At 50.5% G+C, this 17,192-nt stretch overlaps 1 protein-coding gene across 1 annotated transcript in view; it reads right to left on the reverse strand.

Annotated features, from left to right (window-relative positions):
- Positions 1-499: 499 nt before the first annotated feature.
- LOC122822952 (transformation/transcription domain-associated protein) overlaps positions 500-17,192 on the reverse strand; it is a 51,105-nt gene continuing 34,412 nt past the window's right edge. The window contains exons 55-72 of the mRNA XM_044102081.1: positions 15,422-15,534; positions 15,005-15,140; positions 13,825-14,016; positions 13,045-13,240; positions 12,381-12,499; positions 11,635-11,781; positions 9,884-9,984; positions 9,133-9,334; positions 8,853-9,014; positions 7,491-7,581; positions 6,756-6,961; positions 5,791-6,052; positions 3,452-3,677; positions 3,162-3,379; positions 2,841-3,025; positions 2,521-2,724; positions 1,749-1,943; positions 500-1,160 (exon numbers count right to left, since the gene is read on the reverse strand). Of these exons, the coding sequence (XP_043958016.1) occupies positions 876-1,160; positions 1,749-1,943; positions 2,521-2,724; positions 2,841-3,025; positions 3,162-3,379; positions 3,452-3,677; positions 5,791-6,052; positions 6,756-6,961; positions 7,491-7,581; positions 8,853-9,014; positions 9,133-9,334; positions 9,884-9,984; positions 11,635-11,781; positions 12,381-12,499; positions 13,045-13,240; positions 13,825-14,016; positions 15,005-15,140; positions 15,422-15,534 (3,240 nt within the window). The 3' untranslated portion in view covers positions 500-875. The remainder of the gene's footprint in view (positions 1,161-1,748; positions 1,944-2,520; positions 2,725-2,840; positions 3,026-3,161; positions 3,380-3,451; positions 3,678-5,790; positions 6,053-6,755; positions 6,962-7,490; positions 7,582-8,852; positions 9,015-9,132; positions 9,335-9,883; positions 9,985-11,634; positions 11,782-12,380; positions 12,500-13,044; positions 13,241-13,824; positions 14,017-15,004; positions 15,141-15,421; positions 15,535-17,192) is intronic.

Here is a 17,192-nt window from a genome sequence, read left to right on the forward strand (position 1 = left end):
CTGGTTCTGTTCTGGTTCTCATGTTTACCTGGCATTATTGACTCAGCAGCAGCCATGTTGGTTCTGAGTGGTGACCCGGTCTAGTCCAATTGAAGCAGATTCTTATGATGGAGTACAGTTCACCTGAACAGAACCGGACCTGAAAACCCAATAAGACTTCGCTCACACGGAACCAAACAAACAGAACTTCATAGATATTTCCAGTTGAGAGGAACCGGGCCGACCCTCAGCAGAACCGCAGCAGAGTGTAAACAAGCAGAGAGCGACCAGACCAGAACTGTAGTTTACGGGCCGGACTGGGCCGGACAACGCCACTGGCAGGAAGCAAGGAGACCAGAAGGTTCTGAAACAGAACCACTTTGGGCCGGAGTAGCAAATATGGAGGACAACAATAGAAGTTGACCAGATCCAAGATGTTCTGGACTCCAGAGGAACCGGTCGGAACTGGTCAGAACCGGTCAGAACCGGTCAGAACCCAACAATCAGAAACTCTGAGCTCCTTAATGATAAAAATGTCATTTTATTCCAACAAGTTGTTTCTGTACAGGAGACCAAAGATGAAGGGTTCCTCCTCATCGGCAGCATGGAGAGTCGGCTCCCAGTGACCTTTGACCCTAAAATATTCCTCATTCAACAGGAAGTAAAAATACACATTTTACAAGATTTGACTCCTTGATGGGCATAAAAACAAAGAGGAATTTCCTGCAGTGGTTCTGGTTCTGGTTGGTTCTGCCTGGGATCCAGAGGCAGAAAGAGAACCAGGGGACCCAATGGACCTGTGGTTCTGACCTGATCAACTCGAGTCTGGAATTAAAAGGTGGGCAGAGCTTCAGCTCCACGGACCCGTCCCCATCAGAACCGGCCCGGTCCCGGTTTCAGAGCCAGGGGTGCCAGGCCGGGTCCATGCGACACAGGTTGTCCAGGCTGTTGGCTGCAGCCACCAGCGTGTTGACCTTGCTCTCCCCGCCCTCGAACTGGGCCAGGTTGTGGAGGCGGGTCATGATGGCGGTGACGGCCTTCTGGACCAGCAACACCAGCTGCTGGGAGTCCATGTTCTCCGGCTGGCCGGCCGGCGACAGCGGGACCGACGTGTCCTCCTGGGTCTTCTTGTGCCACGCTATGATCTCGTCCCGAAGCACCGCCTTCAGCACGCCGTCCACCTGGGACAGAGCAGAGAGAAGGGGTCAGAACCTCAGGACGCTCCAACCGGAACCCATGTTTGGACCATGCTGACGGTCAGAACATTCTGACTGCTAAACCCAAACCGAGTCGGATGCCAGGAAGACTAAATGTCACTAGACCCCCTGCTGAGAACCGGGTCAGTCTGTCTGCAAAAATACGTCCAAACTGCCCAAGGTGGACATAAGACAACATGTTACTGGGAGGTAGAGGCACTGGGAGACACTGGGAGTTATTAGGACACACTGGGAGACACTGGGAGTTATTAGGACATACTGGGAGACACTGGGAAAAAATTTCTTCCACTTTCAGATGCATCAAACATGCCAGAGGTGAATCTGGTCCAGTACGTCCTCAGGGAAAACATGCAGGTCAGTTCCATCATCAGCCTCAGTCGCTCCGCTCAGATCTTCTCGTGGTTAAGGGATTTCAGAGGAAAAGGGGCGGAACCCTTTGCTGAATGGCCGAATGGTTCTGTGTCGCTGCGTGACGTGACGTCCCAGTCAAAGTGTAGAGTGCCTGAAGGCTGAGGCTGCGACCCAGAGATGAGCACGGCCTGGTTCTGGTACCTTGAAGTTGGGCTGGGCGAAGCACCGCGCCACGGCGATCATGGAGGCGGTGAGCGGCCCAGAGACGCCGATGGTGGTTAGGAACTCGGAGATGTTGGGCGTCAGGCGGAACGGAACCGGCCGGTTGGCATCCAGGTCGCCAGTAGCATCGTTGATGTCGAAGCGGAAGTAGGAGACGTTTAGCTTCCCTGTATCCTAGGAAACGGAGACAGAGGGCAGAGGTCAGCGGGGCAGCTGAAGACAGGTGACAAACACTTAGCCTTTGCTGGTCGTCGTAGCAACATGAAGCGGACACAGGAAGACATAAGACAATCCGGGCGTCCTCCGGCTCTGGGCCGTCCGTCACCGTAAGGCCCTGGGGTCTGATGGGAACTGTGGGGCGGAGAACACAAACACACACCGAGACACACACCGAGACACACACACCGAGACACACACCGAGACACACACAAACACCAACATCAACACACAAGTCAGGGAGGTGAGCAGCGACTGAATGGAACCGTCTGGCTGACTGGAGCAGCTAGAGTTTGGGAGGTTTCTGAAAGCATCACGAGGACTAAACGAGGCTTTGAACACACCATGGAGGTGTAGATTGGGCCCTGAACGCAACATGGAGGTGTAGATTGGGCCCTGAACGCATCATGGAGGTGTAGATTGGGCCCTGAACGCATCATGGAGGTGTAGATAAGGTGAACTGGCTGTCAGCACCTGGATCGTCCCTGCAGGACGGTCCAATCAGGCGCACCCAGACGGCGCCGCAGTGTCCTACCTGGGCGATCTGCAGCATCTCCGGGTTGAGGCGGTTCAGGTGCAGCATGAACTCTGCCAGGCCGATCAGCGCCAGCTGGATGGTGAACATCTTGCGAAAGGTCCAGTAGTCGGTGGCGTTGGGGAAGGTGTGCAGGGCCCACTCTTTCAGCATGCTGCGGGGAACCATGTTGCCCTGCACCTCCTTCAGGATGTCCCTCAGCACCTGCAGGCAACAGCACCGCCACTTAGCCGGCTCACAACTTTACATACCCTGACCCAAACTGCTTCCATGGATCAGTTAGCCTGATGTGGCGCCGAGCCGCCGGCCCGGTTTGCTACCTGGTGGCTGGCCTGCGTTCCTCTGGCCTGCACCGTCGCCAGCCGGTCATAGTAGCGTGAGATGGGATTGTCGTGCTCGATGCCTTTCTTGGCACAGCGCTGCTTGTAGATCTCCACCAGCGACAGCGAGGACGGGTTGTCCTCCACCAGACGCATCTGAGGCGAAACCGCAACCACTCGCGGAACTGAGGAGGAAACAGGAAGTGAGGAAACACCGAGACGCTGCGTGGAAAAATCTCAGAGGGAAATGTAAAGACTGGAAAGAAGTGGAGCCCTGCAGGAAGCAGGCTCCGCAAAGGCTGCAGAGGTTAGAGGTCGTACCGGTGAAGAACAGGTGCCTCTTGGTGGTCTCCTTCCTCTTCTCCAGGCAGGGGTTGAGCAGCCGCAGCAGCTGCAGCACCCTCTCCTCGCGGCGCGACTCGGTCAGGCAGGCGTCGTTCATCACCAGGTACGGGTAGATCTTCCCGTTGTGGCCGCGGATGTAGAGGCGGCGCGCGGCCGTGTTGTGCTTCTGGACGATTTCCACGCGGGGCATGAACCTGCAGAGGAGGAGCAGGCGTGATGAAGGGCGGGTCGCCACTCCTCAGCTGTGTGGCGGGAACGGCGCCTACCTGGCGATCTTGATGTAGTAGTGCGTCGGTTTGGGCATCAGAAACTCTCCGGGGATTTCCACCTCGGCGGTCTGAGCAGAAAAGTTGCTGAGGAAGCGACATTTCTCCTCGATGAGGAAGAACTTGGGAAGCTGCTTGGTCTTGGCCTCCAGGATCTTGATCCACTTCTTCAGCTTGGAGATCAGGTTGTGGAGCTTCATGGAGCCGGGAACGCTGAAGTCAAAGTCTGTGAGAGGAAGAAAGCTTTTCATTTTAATATTCATCTGAATCTGGGCAAAAACAGAGACGATATGATTCCTGCTCTGTGGATCCATGAAACCTGGAAAAGTTTCCCACCCCACTTTAAAACAGCCACCGTTCCCGTTCTGCGCCCGCCAGCTCTCCTCCTCCAGACCGTCACAGCCTGCAGAGCTGGAGCTGAGTTATAAACGTCAGGCGGCCATCGCTCAGCCTGAGCAGGAGAGGAAGCAACGTCCTCAGAGTCCTGATGCTGCAGAGCAGCATAATGTCAGAGTCCTGATGATAGTCACCAGGGGCATCATGGGTAAAGCGTTCATGCGGCACCATATTTTACACACAAATCAACATGTCTAAAAATGAACTTTGCATCAAAGTTGGCATAAATATACACACACTTTTTCCCTGGCGTGAAAATGTGCAGCAGCCACACAAACTTTCTCTGTGGACAATAATAAACTACAAACCTGAATCCACTAAAATCTGATGACATTCAATTATTTAGAGCAGGAAGCATCAAACCCCAGGATTTATGATTTTAATATTTTAGTGTTTAAACGATGGAACTGAACCCGTTTATCCTCAGACAATAAGCCAACAGAAAATACAGAAAATAGAAATAAAGGATGTGAAAACCTCAGTCCAATGTCAATAATCATGTTGCTCAGTTTGAGTCTCATAAAGATGAAACTCCTGGTCTGAATGAATCTATTTATTGTCCCTAAAGAGAAACCAGGGCTGATCAGACAGTTTGATTATTGATCAGGTGTGGAGACAATCACAGGTCCATCAGTAGCTGCATCCAGGTGAGCCGCTACCTGAGGAGAACATGGAGCCATTGATCAGAGATCAGATTGATCAGATTGATCTGCTGGTTTATCAGCATTTAGATTCATCCAGACTGATCATCCTGGAGCTCTGAGCAGAACTTACAGCTGGATCGGTACCGGTACCGGTCCAGCTGCGGCCGCCCGCTCTGTGAAATCATCTGGACTCTGTAAATGTAACTTGTGCTCCTGGATAAAGATTTAAATCCCGGCTGAACTCTCTGCTGCTCTGGAAGATCTTTATGGTTTATTTGGAGATTTATCTTCATTTTTGATGTTTTGTGAAGTGAAAGCACCTTTTAAATAAAATATATAATAACTATTAGAAATACTATTCTGCTACAAACAAGGCCGTTGCCATGGTTACTGCTTCACCTGGCGGCAGACCTCCAGGTTTTTCTACTAATTTACATTAAGATGTTTTCATGGAGGCGACGGCCGAGCAGCAGCTGCTAACAGGCGCTAACTGCAGCAGCTGCAGCAGGTCTGGTCGCAGCACGGCTTCATACATCCAAATTGTTTTGTGCGCTGCACTTTCCTAAATTTGCCCATACGCCATGATTTAGTGTTTGACCTCCTGGCCTGGTTCACTGGGAAGCTACTGACCTTTGACCTTTTATTTATTTACATTTCGACTGACTGGAATTACTTGATGTTCGTGAGAATGTGGCATCTGTAACTGCCGTTTCCATGGCAACCGCAGTCTGAACTCAGCACTGCCTCTAGTGGATCATGGAGGAAATGACATCCAGCTGGAAAATAACTTCAGTGCAGGAATAAAACATCTGGAACTAAAAATAACCAATCAAAGCAGCCAGTTGGCCGGCCCCGCCCACTACCCGGTTTGAACTGGTTTATACTGGACCATTTAAACTGGTCCCAGTGAACAGCGGTTTGGTTCCCTCATACAGAGCAAAACCTGGCTGGAGCCTCAGAGGCGCCGCAGCTCCACTGCAGCTGCAGCAACAGCAGGGAATCTGAGACGCTTTTCCCTCAGCTGCTCAGAGAAACTAAACCATCTGGTTCTGGTTCTGGTTCTGGTTCTAGAAAGGAGGAAACTCAGATTTATTTCCTGTTGAATCTGAGCCAAACTGGTGGAGTAAAACCCCAGCTAGTGCTGCAGAAACGTGACGAATGATTTTCCAATACAAATCTGAAAAGTGTGGCATGCATTTATTTTCATATTTCTTCCCAAAAAAATAAAAAATGACTCGAGAGGAGTTAGTTTCCTCTAGAAATGCCACAATAAATGATTGGGTGTGTGCCTGAGCCAACCTGTGGTGAACTGGCCCTTCATCTTCTGAAAGACGGGGTCCTGAGCGGTGGCCTGGGCCCGGCGGGCCAGCGACTCTGAAGCGGCGCTGGAAAACATGGTGGACACGTTGGACACGTTCTCCAGGCCAACGCCAAACGTGCTCACCAACTTCTTCACAAAGTTCAGCGTGTGAGGCGTAATCTTGGCGTCCGACACGGCGCCGCTCTTCTCAAATGCCACAGAGTAACATTTAGCTAGGCCCTGCTGCAGCTGCCGCAGCACCTGCAGGAGGAGGAGGAGGGTTAGGCCTTCATCAGCTGCTCTATTAGTGCTGGACAGGAGCATGTTTCACTGACAGGAAGGTGAGGATGAAGAGTGAATTCAGCAGAGACGAGGTGGACGAAAAACACCAAACAACTTCTCTGGTAATTTGGACGTTCAGTTGTGATGAAGAAATATTAGAATATGGATTTTAATGCATTCAATTAGATTAATTATGTAGACGTTAATGTGTTCAAACAATAAGCAGCATTAATCACTTTCTATTTATTATATATTAAGGTTCTGCCTGGAACCCTAACCCCACCTGTAAGCCTGATGCTAAAGCTATATCGCTAACTGCAGCGATGGAGGCCGATTCTCTCAGTTAGTTTCTGTTTCTAAAGGATCTGATTGGACGATGGAAGAGACTATTGTTGTGTTCAAGTTGTGCTAACAGCAGTTAACCTATCAGAAGCCATGCTAGCCTAAAATAGCATCTGAATGTTAACATGGAGTAGTTAATGGTAATGTTAGCGTATTCAATAATTTAGCAGAAAAAAGAGAGTTTGATGAAAATGTGAATTATTTAGTAGATTAATGGTTTAGAATGCTGAGACAAACACCAGAACGTGATTTGGAATGTGATTGGTTAATGGCAGACCTTGTGGTGAACCATGGTAAACAGCTGTAACCATGGTAACAAGCAGTGGGTGTTGCGCCTCACCTCCTCATGCCAGTTCTCCCTGAACCAAACCATCTGGTCCACGATCCCCTCCAGAGACGACAGCAGCGTCGGGTGCAGCTCCCGCTGCATGTGCATGATGCGGCTGCAGCGCCACATCGGCGCCGTGGCCCGGATGGGGCCCGGGTCGGACGCCCCCGCGTGAGGCTGGGCCCCCACCGGGCCGGGCTGCTGCTGGCCGGACGAATCTGAAACAGAGACATCAGGAAGTCCTGATGGCAGTTCTACATCCGGGTCTGGGCCAGAACGGAGCAACGGCAACCAAACTGATCCATAATTCTTTTTTTTTTTTTTTTTTATGAAAGTAGGCTGACAGGAAAGAGGGAAGACATGCAGTAAGTGACGCCGGGTCTGGGAATCGAACCCGTGGCGGCCGCGACGAGGACTCAGGGCCACCAGACGTGGGTCGCTCTGTCCCCCACGCCCACGATTCCTTATTTAAAGACAAATCTGAAAAGTGTGGCGGAATGTTTAGTTCCTATGAGAACATCTGAGATCTTCAACATCACGTCCAGATGCTGTGGCGGACCGGGCTCTGGACTTTGACTAGGCCGTTTTAACATCACTGTCCCCCCTGAGTGGCTTCCCGTCACATTTTACCCTAAACACATGCAGGTTGTGGTTGCCATGGGAACCAGTGCCGGGGTGTGAATACTTTTGAAAGCCTCTTAAGGCTCTGGTTCATTTTCCAATGGGTCAAAGGTCAGGGTGACTCACCGCTCTTGTAGCGCTCCCGTTGCTCGATCTTCAGGGTCAGGTAGAGCGTCCGGATGGGGAAGTAGACGGCCTGCGGGTAGACGCGCCCCACCTGGTGGGAACAGCAGGGTCAAAGGTCAAACACTGACCCCAAAGCAGAGGAAGAGAGAAAGCTACACCTCATTTATTGGTCAATTATCTCACTGACCACAGTGGAACATCACAAAGCAAACCCATCATGACCGGATCCCGTTTGGTCACAGTTGAATCCAGCGCCGCGTCCTGCCGCTCCTCCGACCGACGCGCAGCAGGACGCTGCGCTGATGGGCAGCGGCTCTCTGAACCGACATGCAGGCAGCGGCAGAGATCGCCTCCATCAGGCCCTCAGAGTGAAGGCTGGACTTTGTTTCCAGATGTTGTTAGGCAGTATTTTACAAGAGCGTAAAGCTGCCAGGTTAGAAGCTTCCACAGCAGAGAGACGCCCATCAGCTGGAGGGATAAAAAGCTCGACATCGGGGCGTAGAGGGTAGCGCGCCACACGTTTGGAGGCCTTCAGTCCTTGACGCGGCCGTCACGGGTTCGATTCCCGGACCCGACGACATTTGCCGCATGTGTTCCCCCTCTCTTTCCCCCTTTCCTGTCAGCCTACCGTTCAATAAGGGACACTAGAGCCACAAAAAAAAAAAAAAATAAAAAGCTCGACATCGTGACGCGTTGTCCCACATTACTCCCCTAATCTTTAGTAAGATGTTTTTCAGCACTAGTTGCTTTAATTTGACAGCAATCCGACAGGAAGGAGGCAGAGAGGGGAGAGAAGCCTGGGCCAGGAAGCAAACCAGACAACCAATCAGATAAAGGGGCGGGGCTAAGCGCATTAAACGACCAATCAGCATCATCCAGAAGCTTCGCTGTTTCAGGAACGTGCAGTTATTGATTATTGATCATTAGGAACACAGTGAGAAGAATAGTGATTTATTGTGGTAATAATAAACTGATTGTGTTCAATAACACCAGAAGCTAACAGCCAGGCTGGGACGGTTAGCTCCTACTGGTTCTGATGGTTCTACTGGTTCTGATGGTTCTACTGGTTCTGTTGAATCAGCTTCTGTAACTTGTGTGTTTATAATAATGATGATCATAATTTATCATAATTAAATGATTATCCAGGATTATAATCCTGGCAATGCAGGATTATTGCAATAATCCCGGCCAGAGCTAACTGGTCCCGCCTTTAATTTCCGGCTCGGTTCTCGCGGCGCGATGCGATATTAACATTAATTTATTCAACAAATAATTCAAAAACAAATTGAGCTGAAGAGCGGAGATGAAGATGAGGAAGATCGACTTCCTCCCAGCGACGGGGTGGAGATGTTCAGGTCTCACCTGGCTGATGAGGTTGAGCAGCGGTTTGCCCTCTGACCCCACCAGGCAGGTCAGCAGCTGAGGAATCCAGGCCAGCCATTGGATGGGAGGAACACCAATGCAATACTTATCCACGGCGTCCGCCAAGGTGTTCTTATCGTCAAAGCTCAGCAGCCAGAGGACCTGCAGGGAGGAACACAGACTGCTACTGCTGCACTGCCATCCACCCAGGGATCAGGTCCAGATTGGGTCAGGTGACGGGATGTTCGATATGGAGGCTCCTGACGACGTCCCCACTCACCTTGGCCAGGTACTTGCGGGACTTGCTCTCGTTCTGGTGGCGGCAGGCGTGCAGGTAGCAGGTGATGGCAGAGACGCCCAGGTGCAGCTGGCGGTCTTTAACGAAGATGTTCTCCAGGTAATCTCCCCACATGGCCCAGGCCTTCACCAGGACGTCGTGCATCTGCACCGCCGCCGAGAACGCCTTGTTGGCCTCCTCCGACCTGCAGGGGGAAGCCACGAAGGCCAGGGGTCAGAGGAGGCGTGGGGGGCGGAGCCAATGATCAGATGGGGCGGAGTCAGGATGAGAAAGAGGTACCAAAAAGAAAATAACTCCTGTTAAAATCCTGATTCTCATTTCCTACAATTCAAATCATTCTAAATGTCCCAATGTAAATTTCGAAAAATAAAACAAATGCGCTGTCTGTCAGCCTCCATTTTTTACATTTTGTAACTATGTGGGACGCCCTGTTGTCGCCATGGAGACGGTACAGGAACATCACCAAAACAAAGGGGAAGCTACAGAAACAAAATGGATTCCAGTGGCTCCGTCTTCATAGAAGGAAACATTTGGACTCTTTTGGGTTTTTACCGAATAAACCGAACTGGACATAAGCTTCACAAAAGTTCAAAATGGAGACAGAGAACTTCAAGAACACGGCTAGTGGGCGGAGCCAAGCTGCAGGAGGAGGAGCTGCTGCTCTGCTGAAAGCTAACAGGGTAGCTGAGGAGCATCGAACTGTGGAAACAGGAAGTAAGAGGAGGCAGCGTACTTGTTGATCTGGGCCAGAAACATGCCCTTGAGAGCGTAGAACTCGGCGGTCATCTCCTTGGTGAAATACTTGAGGTTGGTCGACTCGATCACCTCCAGGCCCTGAGAGCAGAAGCAGAGAGACTCTGATTATTGCTCTGCAGATAAGACACAGGCAGCTCTGTTCATTGTAGGGAAGGTGGACAGGAAGCTGCACTTCCATTATGAAGCACCTCTGATTAGGTGTCTCCACGCGGCGGCATGACAAACGAGGCGCGGCGCAGGAGGGGATGCAGAGGGAACGATGTCTGCTGGCTCTGCTAATGACTAGTGGCGAGGCGAAAGTGCCATTAATCAGAGCGCTGTGCGGCTCAACAGCAGCCGCTGCGCTGATGTGTCTCTGCTACGACCAGCTGCCACCCCTACGGCAGGCAGTTTCACATTAAATCAGCTGCTGGACAGCCCAGACGCTTCAAACTGGTTCGTTCAGATTTCTCTAATTGCAGATTTATCATCCAGCTGCTTGGAGGCATCTGCACTGAATTACTGACGATGTGAAACAGATTTCAGTTACGAACTAGTTATAAAGAGACATTTTGTCCTGAATGGTCATAATTCAAATTAAATGGATTTCTTAAATGTGTTTTTAAATAGCAGAGATTTAAGATTTGACTGGTCCAAATTAAACTGCAGATATCCTGAAATAATGACTCAGCAAACAAACCCACAAATCCTTTTAAGAAATCTCCAGATGAGACATCTGGAATATTTTTTAATCTCAACAGCTTTTCTATTTCACATATCTTGAGTTAATATTCTGAGTGGTCAGAAATTTGCCTGCATTCGCTGCGCTAGCGTTGCCTGCATTCGTTGAGCTAGCGTTGCCTGCATTCGTTGAGCTAGCGTTGCCTGCATTCGCTGCGCTAGCGTTGCCTGCATTCTTTGAGCTAGCGTTGCCTGTATTCGCTGCGATAGCGTTGCCTGCATTCGTTGAGCTAGCGTTGCCTGCATTCGTTGAGCTAACGTTGCCTGTATTCACTGCGATAGCGTTCCCTGCATTCGTTGAGCTAGCGTTGCCTGTATTCACTGCGATAGCGTTCCCTGCATTCGTTGAGCTAGCGTTGCCTGTATTCACTGCGATAGCGTTCCCTGCATTCGTTGAGCTAGCGTTGCCTGCATTCGTTGAGCTAGCGTTGCCTGCATTCGTTGAGCTAGCGTTGCCTGCATTCACTACGGTAGCGTTGCCTGCATTCACTGCGATAGCGTTGCCTGCATTCGTTGAGCTAGCGTTGCCTGCATTCGTTGAGCTAGCGTTGCCTGCATTCGTTGAGCTAGCGTTGCCTGCATTCACTGCGGTAGCGTTGCCTGCATTCGCTGCGCTAGCGTTGCCTGCATTCTTTGAGCTAGCGTTGCCTGCATTCGTTGAGCTAGCGTTGCCTGTATTCGCTGCGATAGCGTTCCCTGCATTCGTTGAGCTAGCGTTGCCTGTATTCACTGCGATAGCGTTCCCTGCATTCGTTGAGCTAGCGTTGCCTGTATTCACTGCGATAGCGTTCCCTGCATTCGTTGAGCTAGCGTTGCCTGCATTCGTTGAGCTAGCGTTGCCTGCATTCGTTGAGCTAGCGTTGCCTGCATTCACTACGGTAGCGTTGCCTGCATTCACTGCGATAGCGTTGCCTGCATTCGTTGAGCTAGCGTTGCCTGCATTCGTTGAGCTAGCGTTGCCTGCATTCACTGCGATAGCGTTGTCTGTATTCGTTGAGCTAGCATTACCTGCATACATTCGTTCTTGCCCATGACTCCGGCTAGCTGCAGGTAGCATTTGACCTGCTGCCGGATCTTCTGGAAGCAGTCGACGATGGGAACGGTGGGGATGGTGTGGATGCGGCTCAGGATGTCCAGAGCCACGTTCACCAGACCCTGAGGTTTCAGAAGACAGGAAGTGATAAGCCCACAACAGGAAGTGCTTAAAGGGACATAGTGCATGCTTTGAACTGGGGTTCAGTCGAGGGTTGGAAGCAGTCAGTGTCTACTACACCGAGTTCAAATCCAAAGTCTGAGAGGAAACATGATATCAGTTTATACTGATGGTATTTAATGGAGACGGTGTGTCGTTAAAAAGTTTCCCCTGGGAAACGAGTGCTAAGACCCAAGCAGTTTTTGTATTATCTGGAATATGAGAGGTTTTATTTTTACAACCTTATCTATTGTTCCTCTGACCGGGAACTCTTCCATGTTCAGGATGCAGTTCAGACAGGAAGTTCATCGGTGGCGCACTGTCTCCACTTCCTGTTCAGGTCATCTTGGGCTTCTGGGTAAAAGTTTGTATAGGAAACCCGATAATGGCCTAAAGAGTCGTAAAGTGATACTGAAGGGGTGGAGGTCCGGTCCAAACTGGTGCGGTTCAGCCTCTGGCTCTTCATCTGAGTTTCCACTGAGGGCAAAACGCTAACTGCTTCCAGCCCTCCTGTCCCCAGAACCCAGTCGGTCTTCCTGTGTGGGCGGAGCCTGAGCCGTACCTGCTTCCTGGCGATCTTCCCGTACTGGATGATGGCGGACGCCGAGGCGTGGACGCCCAGCATGGCGTTGTTGTTGTTGGGGTCGTGCTGCGTGTTCGTCTCGTACGCCGTCACTATGGCTGCAGGGAGACGGCGGTCAAGAGGACGCTCCAGAGACCCGGGGTCCCTGAATGCATCGTTATTGTGTGTGTGTGTGTGTTACTGTGTGTGTGTGTGTCGGACTGATTTCTTCGCAGCCTTTTAAAGTTGACCCTTCGTGCCACCAATAAGCCATCTCTCAGGGTGTGTCTATGTTACCATGGCAACACGAGTGTCTATGTTACACTAAGGAGAGCCGCTAGCAGCAGGAATTTATTGTAAAAAATTCTCAATCTTTGTTTTGATAAATTCCAATAAAATTAAATAAAAACTAACTGGACAGAATTATCTAAAACATTTTTACTATTTTCTGTAGTAATTGTTCCATAATAGCAGCAATAAATATCAATAAATTTAAAAATGTGATTAAAATCAGTTCCTGTGAGCAGCTTAGCAATAAACACACGTGGTTCAGCCAGAGGCGTCCTGAAAGAGGCCAGTTTAAAATACAAATGGTTTTCATCTTTGTTTGTGTTGAACACTTGCATGCTAACACACAGTTAGCTACAGTAATGGTGCCCCTCACCCTGGTAGTGGTGCTGCCGCCACATAAAGATGCTGCTCCAGTGGGACAGGTCGTCAGAGACAATGGGCAGCCGGTTCCTCCACGTCTTCACCACCGTCTTCATGTCGTGCAGGCTGGTGTTGCGGCCCAGGTTGCTGGGCTGCAGCCCGGCGTTGATCTGCGCTGCTTCCTGCAGCTCGATGATCTGCTGCGCTGCCTGCACAGCAACCAGCAACATTAGCAACACCGCGGCCGGCGGCGTCTACCTTTCCCTTTGGTTCAGTCTACCTGACACCGCAGCATGAGGGTGGGGTGGGTGGGGGGGTTGTCCTCTCTCTGATTCGCTCACAGCAGATGATGACTAACTGACAGAATGAATGAATGTTCGATAATCGGTCAATATTAACCTGGCCCTACAATCAATAGTGAGGGGAGAGAAGTCTGATGGCTGAGAGTGAGAAACAGAGAGAAGGATGGAGGGAAATAACAGAACCTCCCACCAGTCCAGTCCCGGTTCTGATAGTAACCGGACCGGACCAGATCCCCCGAGGCTGACCTTCACTCATAGCCTCCATCCATCATGGAAATGTGATTCTGCTGCAGCTAATTAAAAGCACAGTATCTGATGGCCGGGGGGTAGTTACACACCATGTACCCCTGTAGTTACCCCCACCCAGAGCAGAGCTGGGGGAAACAAGAAGCTGTTTCTCTCCAGCTGCTCTCTTTGTTTCCATACAAGAAAAATACGGAGGTTGTCAGAGCTGCTTTGTGCTGCGGCCTGACCTCCGGGTGACCTCTGACCTGCAGCAGCGGTGTGTGGACGTGGGACACGATGTGCGGCAGCCGCCTCCACTCCCGTATGGCCAGGCTGGAGGCCATCTCCACCAGCCTCTCGATGAAGTTGAGCTGCTGCTCCTCCGGGTTGCAGATGGCCAGGTAGCCGCGGTGCATGTTCACCTTCCAGGCCATCTCCTTGGGGCAGCTCAGCTCCACCTGGGGTCAGAGGTCACACATGTTGACCAAGCCATTCGGAAAAACAACAGAGTAAAACCCAAAGAACCAAAATGGAAGTGCTACAGAAGCGGCCCAGTCCCTCCAGAACCGCCAGCAGGTTCCAGCAGCTGACCTGAGCTTCGGGCCAGAATTACATCTGAACTTCATTTCAATTCGTTTCTCTCTTTCCTGCAAAATCAATTACAAAATGCTAAAGATATTTCAGCACAAAGCTCTTCCTGTTTCAGTGGGACCAGCTAAGCTCAGGTGAGGACGCTCTTATGATCACAGCGGACAGTGCACATGGTCAGAGCGTCGCTGCTCCGCCATTAATCGCAGGCCGCTCTGATGGAAAGCAGGAAGTTCAGACCGAGTGGCGGCAGCGGCGGCTTTCTGCAACAGACGCTTTGGTCGTTACAGCAGCTGCTGCCAGGAACATCAGCCGCTACAACTTGGACCGGGAGCAGGTGCATAAGGGGCAGGTGGGAGGATGGGGGCAGGTGGATGAGGGGCAGGTGGGAGGATGGGTTAAGTGCATGAGGGGCAGGTGGGAGATGGGGCAGGTGGATGAGGGGCAGTTGGGAGGATGGGGCAGGTAGACGAGGGGCAGGTGGGAGGATGCTGATGTTTCCCTCTGGCTGGACGGCACCGATATCAGATTGCTTCCATTAATGTTGCTTTGGTTTATATGTAACAGAAACCAGAGAGGCAATAAAAAAACAGAGGTAAGCTAATGCTGCTAGCGCCCTGTGATTGCCATGGAAACGCTGAAGCTTAACGAACCAGAATCCATAATAAATCACAGATTTTCACAGAATACAGTGACTTTTTCCAGCTGAACATGAAACTCAGGAGTTTCTGCTGGCTAATAAACATAGTGGAAATGGAAAAACTGGAATTTGGGGATAAAAAAAAAAAAACCAGAGGTCACAGCCCCTGCGCTCCTCCAAGTTTTCCACAGGAGCCAACATGGCGGCTTGCTGCGCACCTGGACCAGCGCCTCCTTCATGGCACTCCAGTTGGAGACCCTCCAGGCGCATTCCAGCACCAGGTAGGGGTTGCAGTGGCCTTTGGACTGGCCGTACTCGGTCAGCGGCTCCCACTGGTTCAGCTCCTTGGAGCAGCTGCACAGAAACAAACATTAGAACCAGTTAAAGTGCTGCGTCCATTTAAATCCTGCTGGCCACAGAGAGGCTCATGACGGCGCCTTCAGAAACTACTCACCTCTTTCATCGGCACTTTCACATAAAACTGATTTCAACAAACTAATGATTTTGTAATCAGTCAGTGAATCATTATTATGCAGAAATCAGTTTGTCATTAAATGTTTATTTGTTCTTAATGTCGGTTTTTGAATCAAACGTCCGGGTGTGAATATTTCCTGAGGTGCGTCTGAAGACCTTACCGGATCCAGTGATCCTCCCACAGCTGGTACTCAGGGAAGATGGCCGGAGACACGTTGCTGCGTTCATGCTCCTTCCTGGCCTTCTCCATGGCCTTCTCGTAGCTCTCCTGGGCCTGGGCAACATGAAGGCGATTACAGACACACTCAGAGGTTTCCATGACAACAACAAAATGGACGATATCTACTGAAAGGTTTGCCAGGAAAATCCATAAACTTTACAATTAATCCAGAGAAACCAGCGGATTCATTCTCATAGGCCAGACACTCTGCAATCCCACGCTTTACGTCCCACTGAACGCACCATGCTGAGGTTAGCTAGCTGGGCTAGCGCGAGGCTGCAGCAAAATATTCACGTGGAGAAAAGTTCAGGAACCCTGATATTGGCCGCGTTCACACTATGGCTTCTGTAATTAAATATTTTAGTAATCTATCAAATATTCTTCCGATTAATCGAGTAATCAGATAAAAAAATGATCAAATAAACTATTGGTCAGTCTGGCATCACACCAGAGTTACTATCAGATCCCAACATCAGTCCAGGTTTTCATATTTAGCTTCTCTAACAGAAACTTTCCTGTAGTTTAGAAAACTAACCTGTAACAATAACAGCTCACTTTCTAAGTTAACCTGAAGTTCAACAAAGATCTGAAATTATATTCAGTTTCATAATAAAGAGCCTCACAGATACACTTCTAAAAAACCTCTGTGCTCCAGCTGTTAGTTTCTGTCTTCATCTTTATGTTTATGTTTGATAGATGACCTCTGACCTCGCCCCATAACCCGACCAGCTCTGGGTTTGAGAAAACAGGAAATGTCACCTGGAGTTTGGGGGGCAGGTGAACGTAAGATGGGAGGAAACAGAGCAGGAGTGTAAGAGCTGGGGGATCGATACGGGATGTTGATGATACTTTAGTTGGTCACAGTCAGGAACTCGTCTACAGCCACGAACCGCCACCAGGCTCTGCCGGCCGTTTCTTCACACCGGGATCATATGAACTTATTGTGCGGTTCGTCCGTAAAGCTGCACTTCCACTGTAACCATCGGCTGCTCGGCCGCCCGCCGTGTTCAGTCCATCGGCTCACCTGTGTAAATACCTGCAGCTCTGAACCTGCAGCTCTGGAGGAGAAAGGCTGCCGTTCTCCAGGCATGGAGCCGGTCAGTGTAAAGATGCTTATTGGTCCCCAAAAACCATGAAACCCCCGGGCGTCATCACCAGTCAGTAAAATCCCCTCGGGCCGAACTTGAACACTGGACGTTATGCTGCTAACACTTAGCTTTGGTCGACAACTCAGAGGAGGAAGTCAGAGCTCCGCGCAACGCAAATAATGTCCTGGTTGGAACATGGTGGCTAAATATTAAAAGATTAAATAATGAAGCTTCAAGGCAGGTAAATGTTCCTGGAGGATTTTTAATAATGGAGGAACTGGAATCACTGGAGGAATCGTTTCAGCCCCAGTTCACACTGCAGGCGAATCCCACTGTTTGGGTCGGAATCAGTTGATCCGATTCTGATCTTCACCGTGGCGGCCATCTTTACTGCGTAAACAGAGTGCTGCGGCGGGACAGCTTTGTTCTTCTTCTCCAAGTCGCTTTGGGAGGGGAATCGTTCACACAGACATCCGACTGCGGTTCATTTAAGTAGCAACAAACAAAAACCTGCAGAGAACAAAGCCTTGGAGAGAAGAGCGGCCATGATGGATCCTCTCTGATAGATGAACAGGAAGCTTCAAACATCCAGACAGGATTTCATATCAGAGCATCAAAGCTCAT

Source organism: Gambusia affinis, linkage group LG20 (genome assembly GCF_019740435.1).
Source record: "Gambusia affinis linkage group LG20, SWU_Gaff_1.0, whole genome shotgun sequence".
In the NCBI taxonomy this organism is placed as follows: Eukaryota; Metazoa; Chordata; class Actinopteri; order Cyprinodontiformes; family Poeciliidae; genus Gambusia; species Gambusia affinis.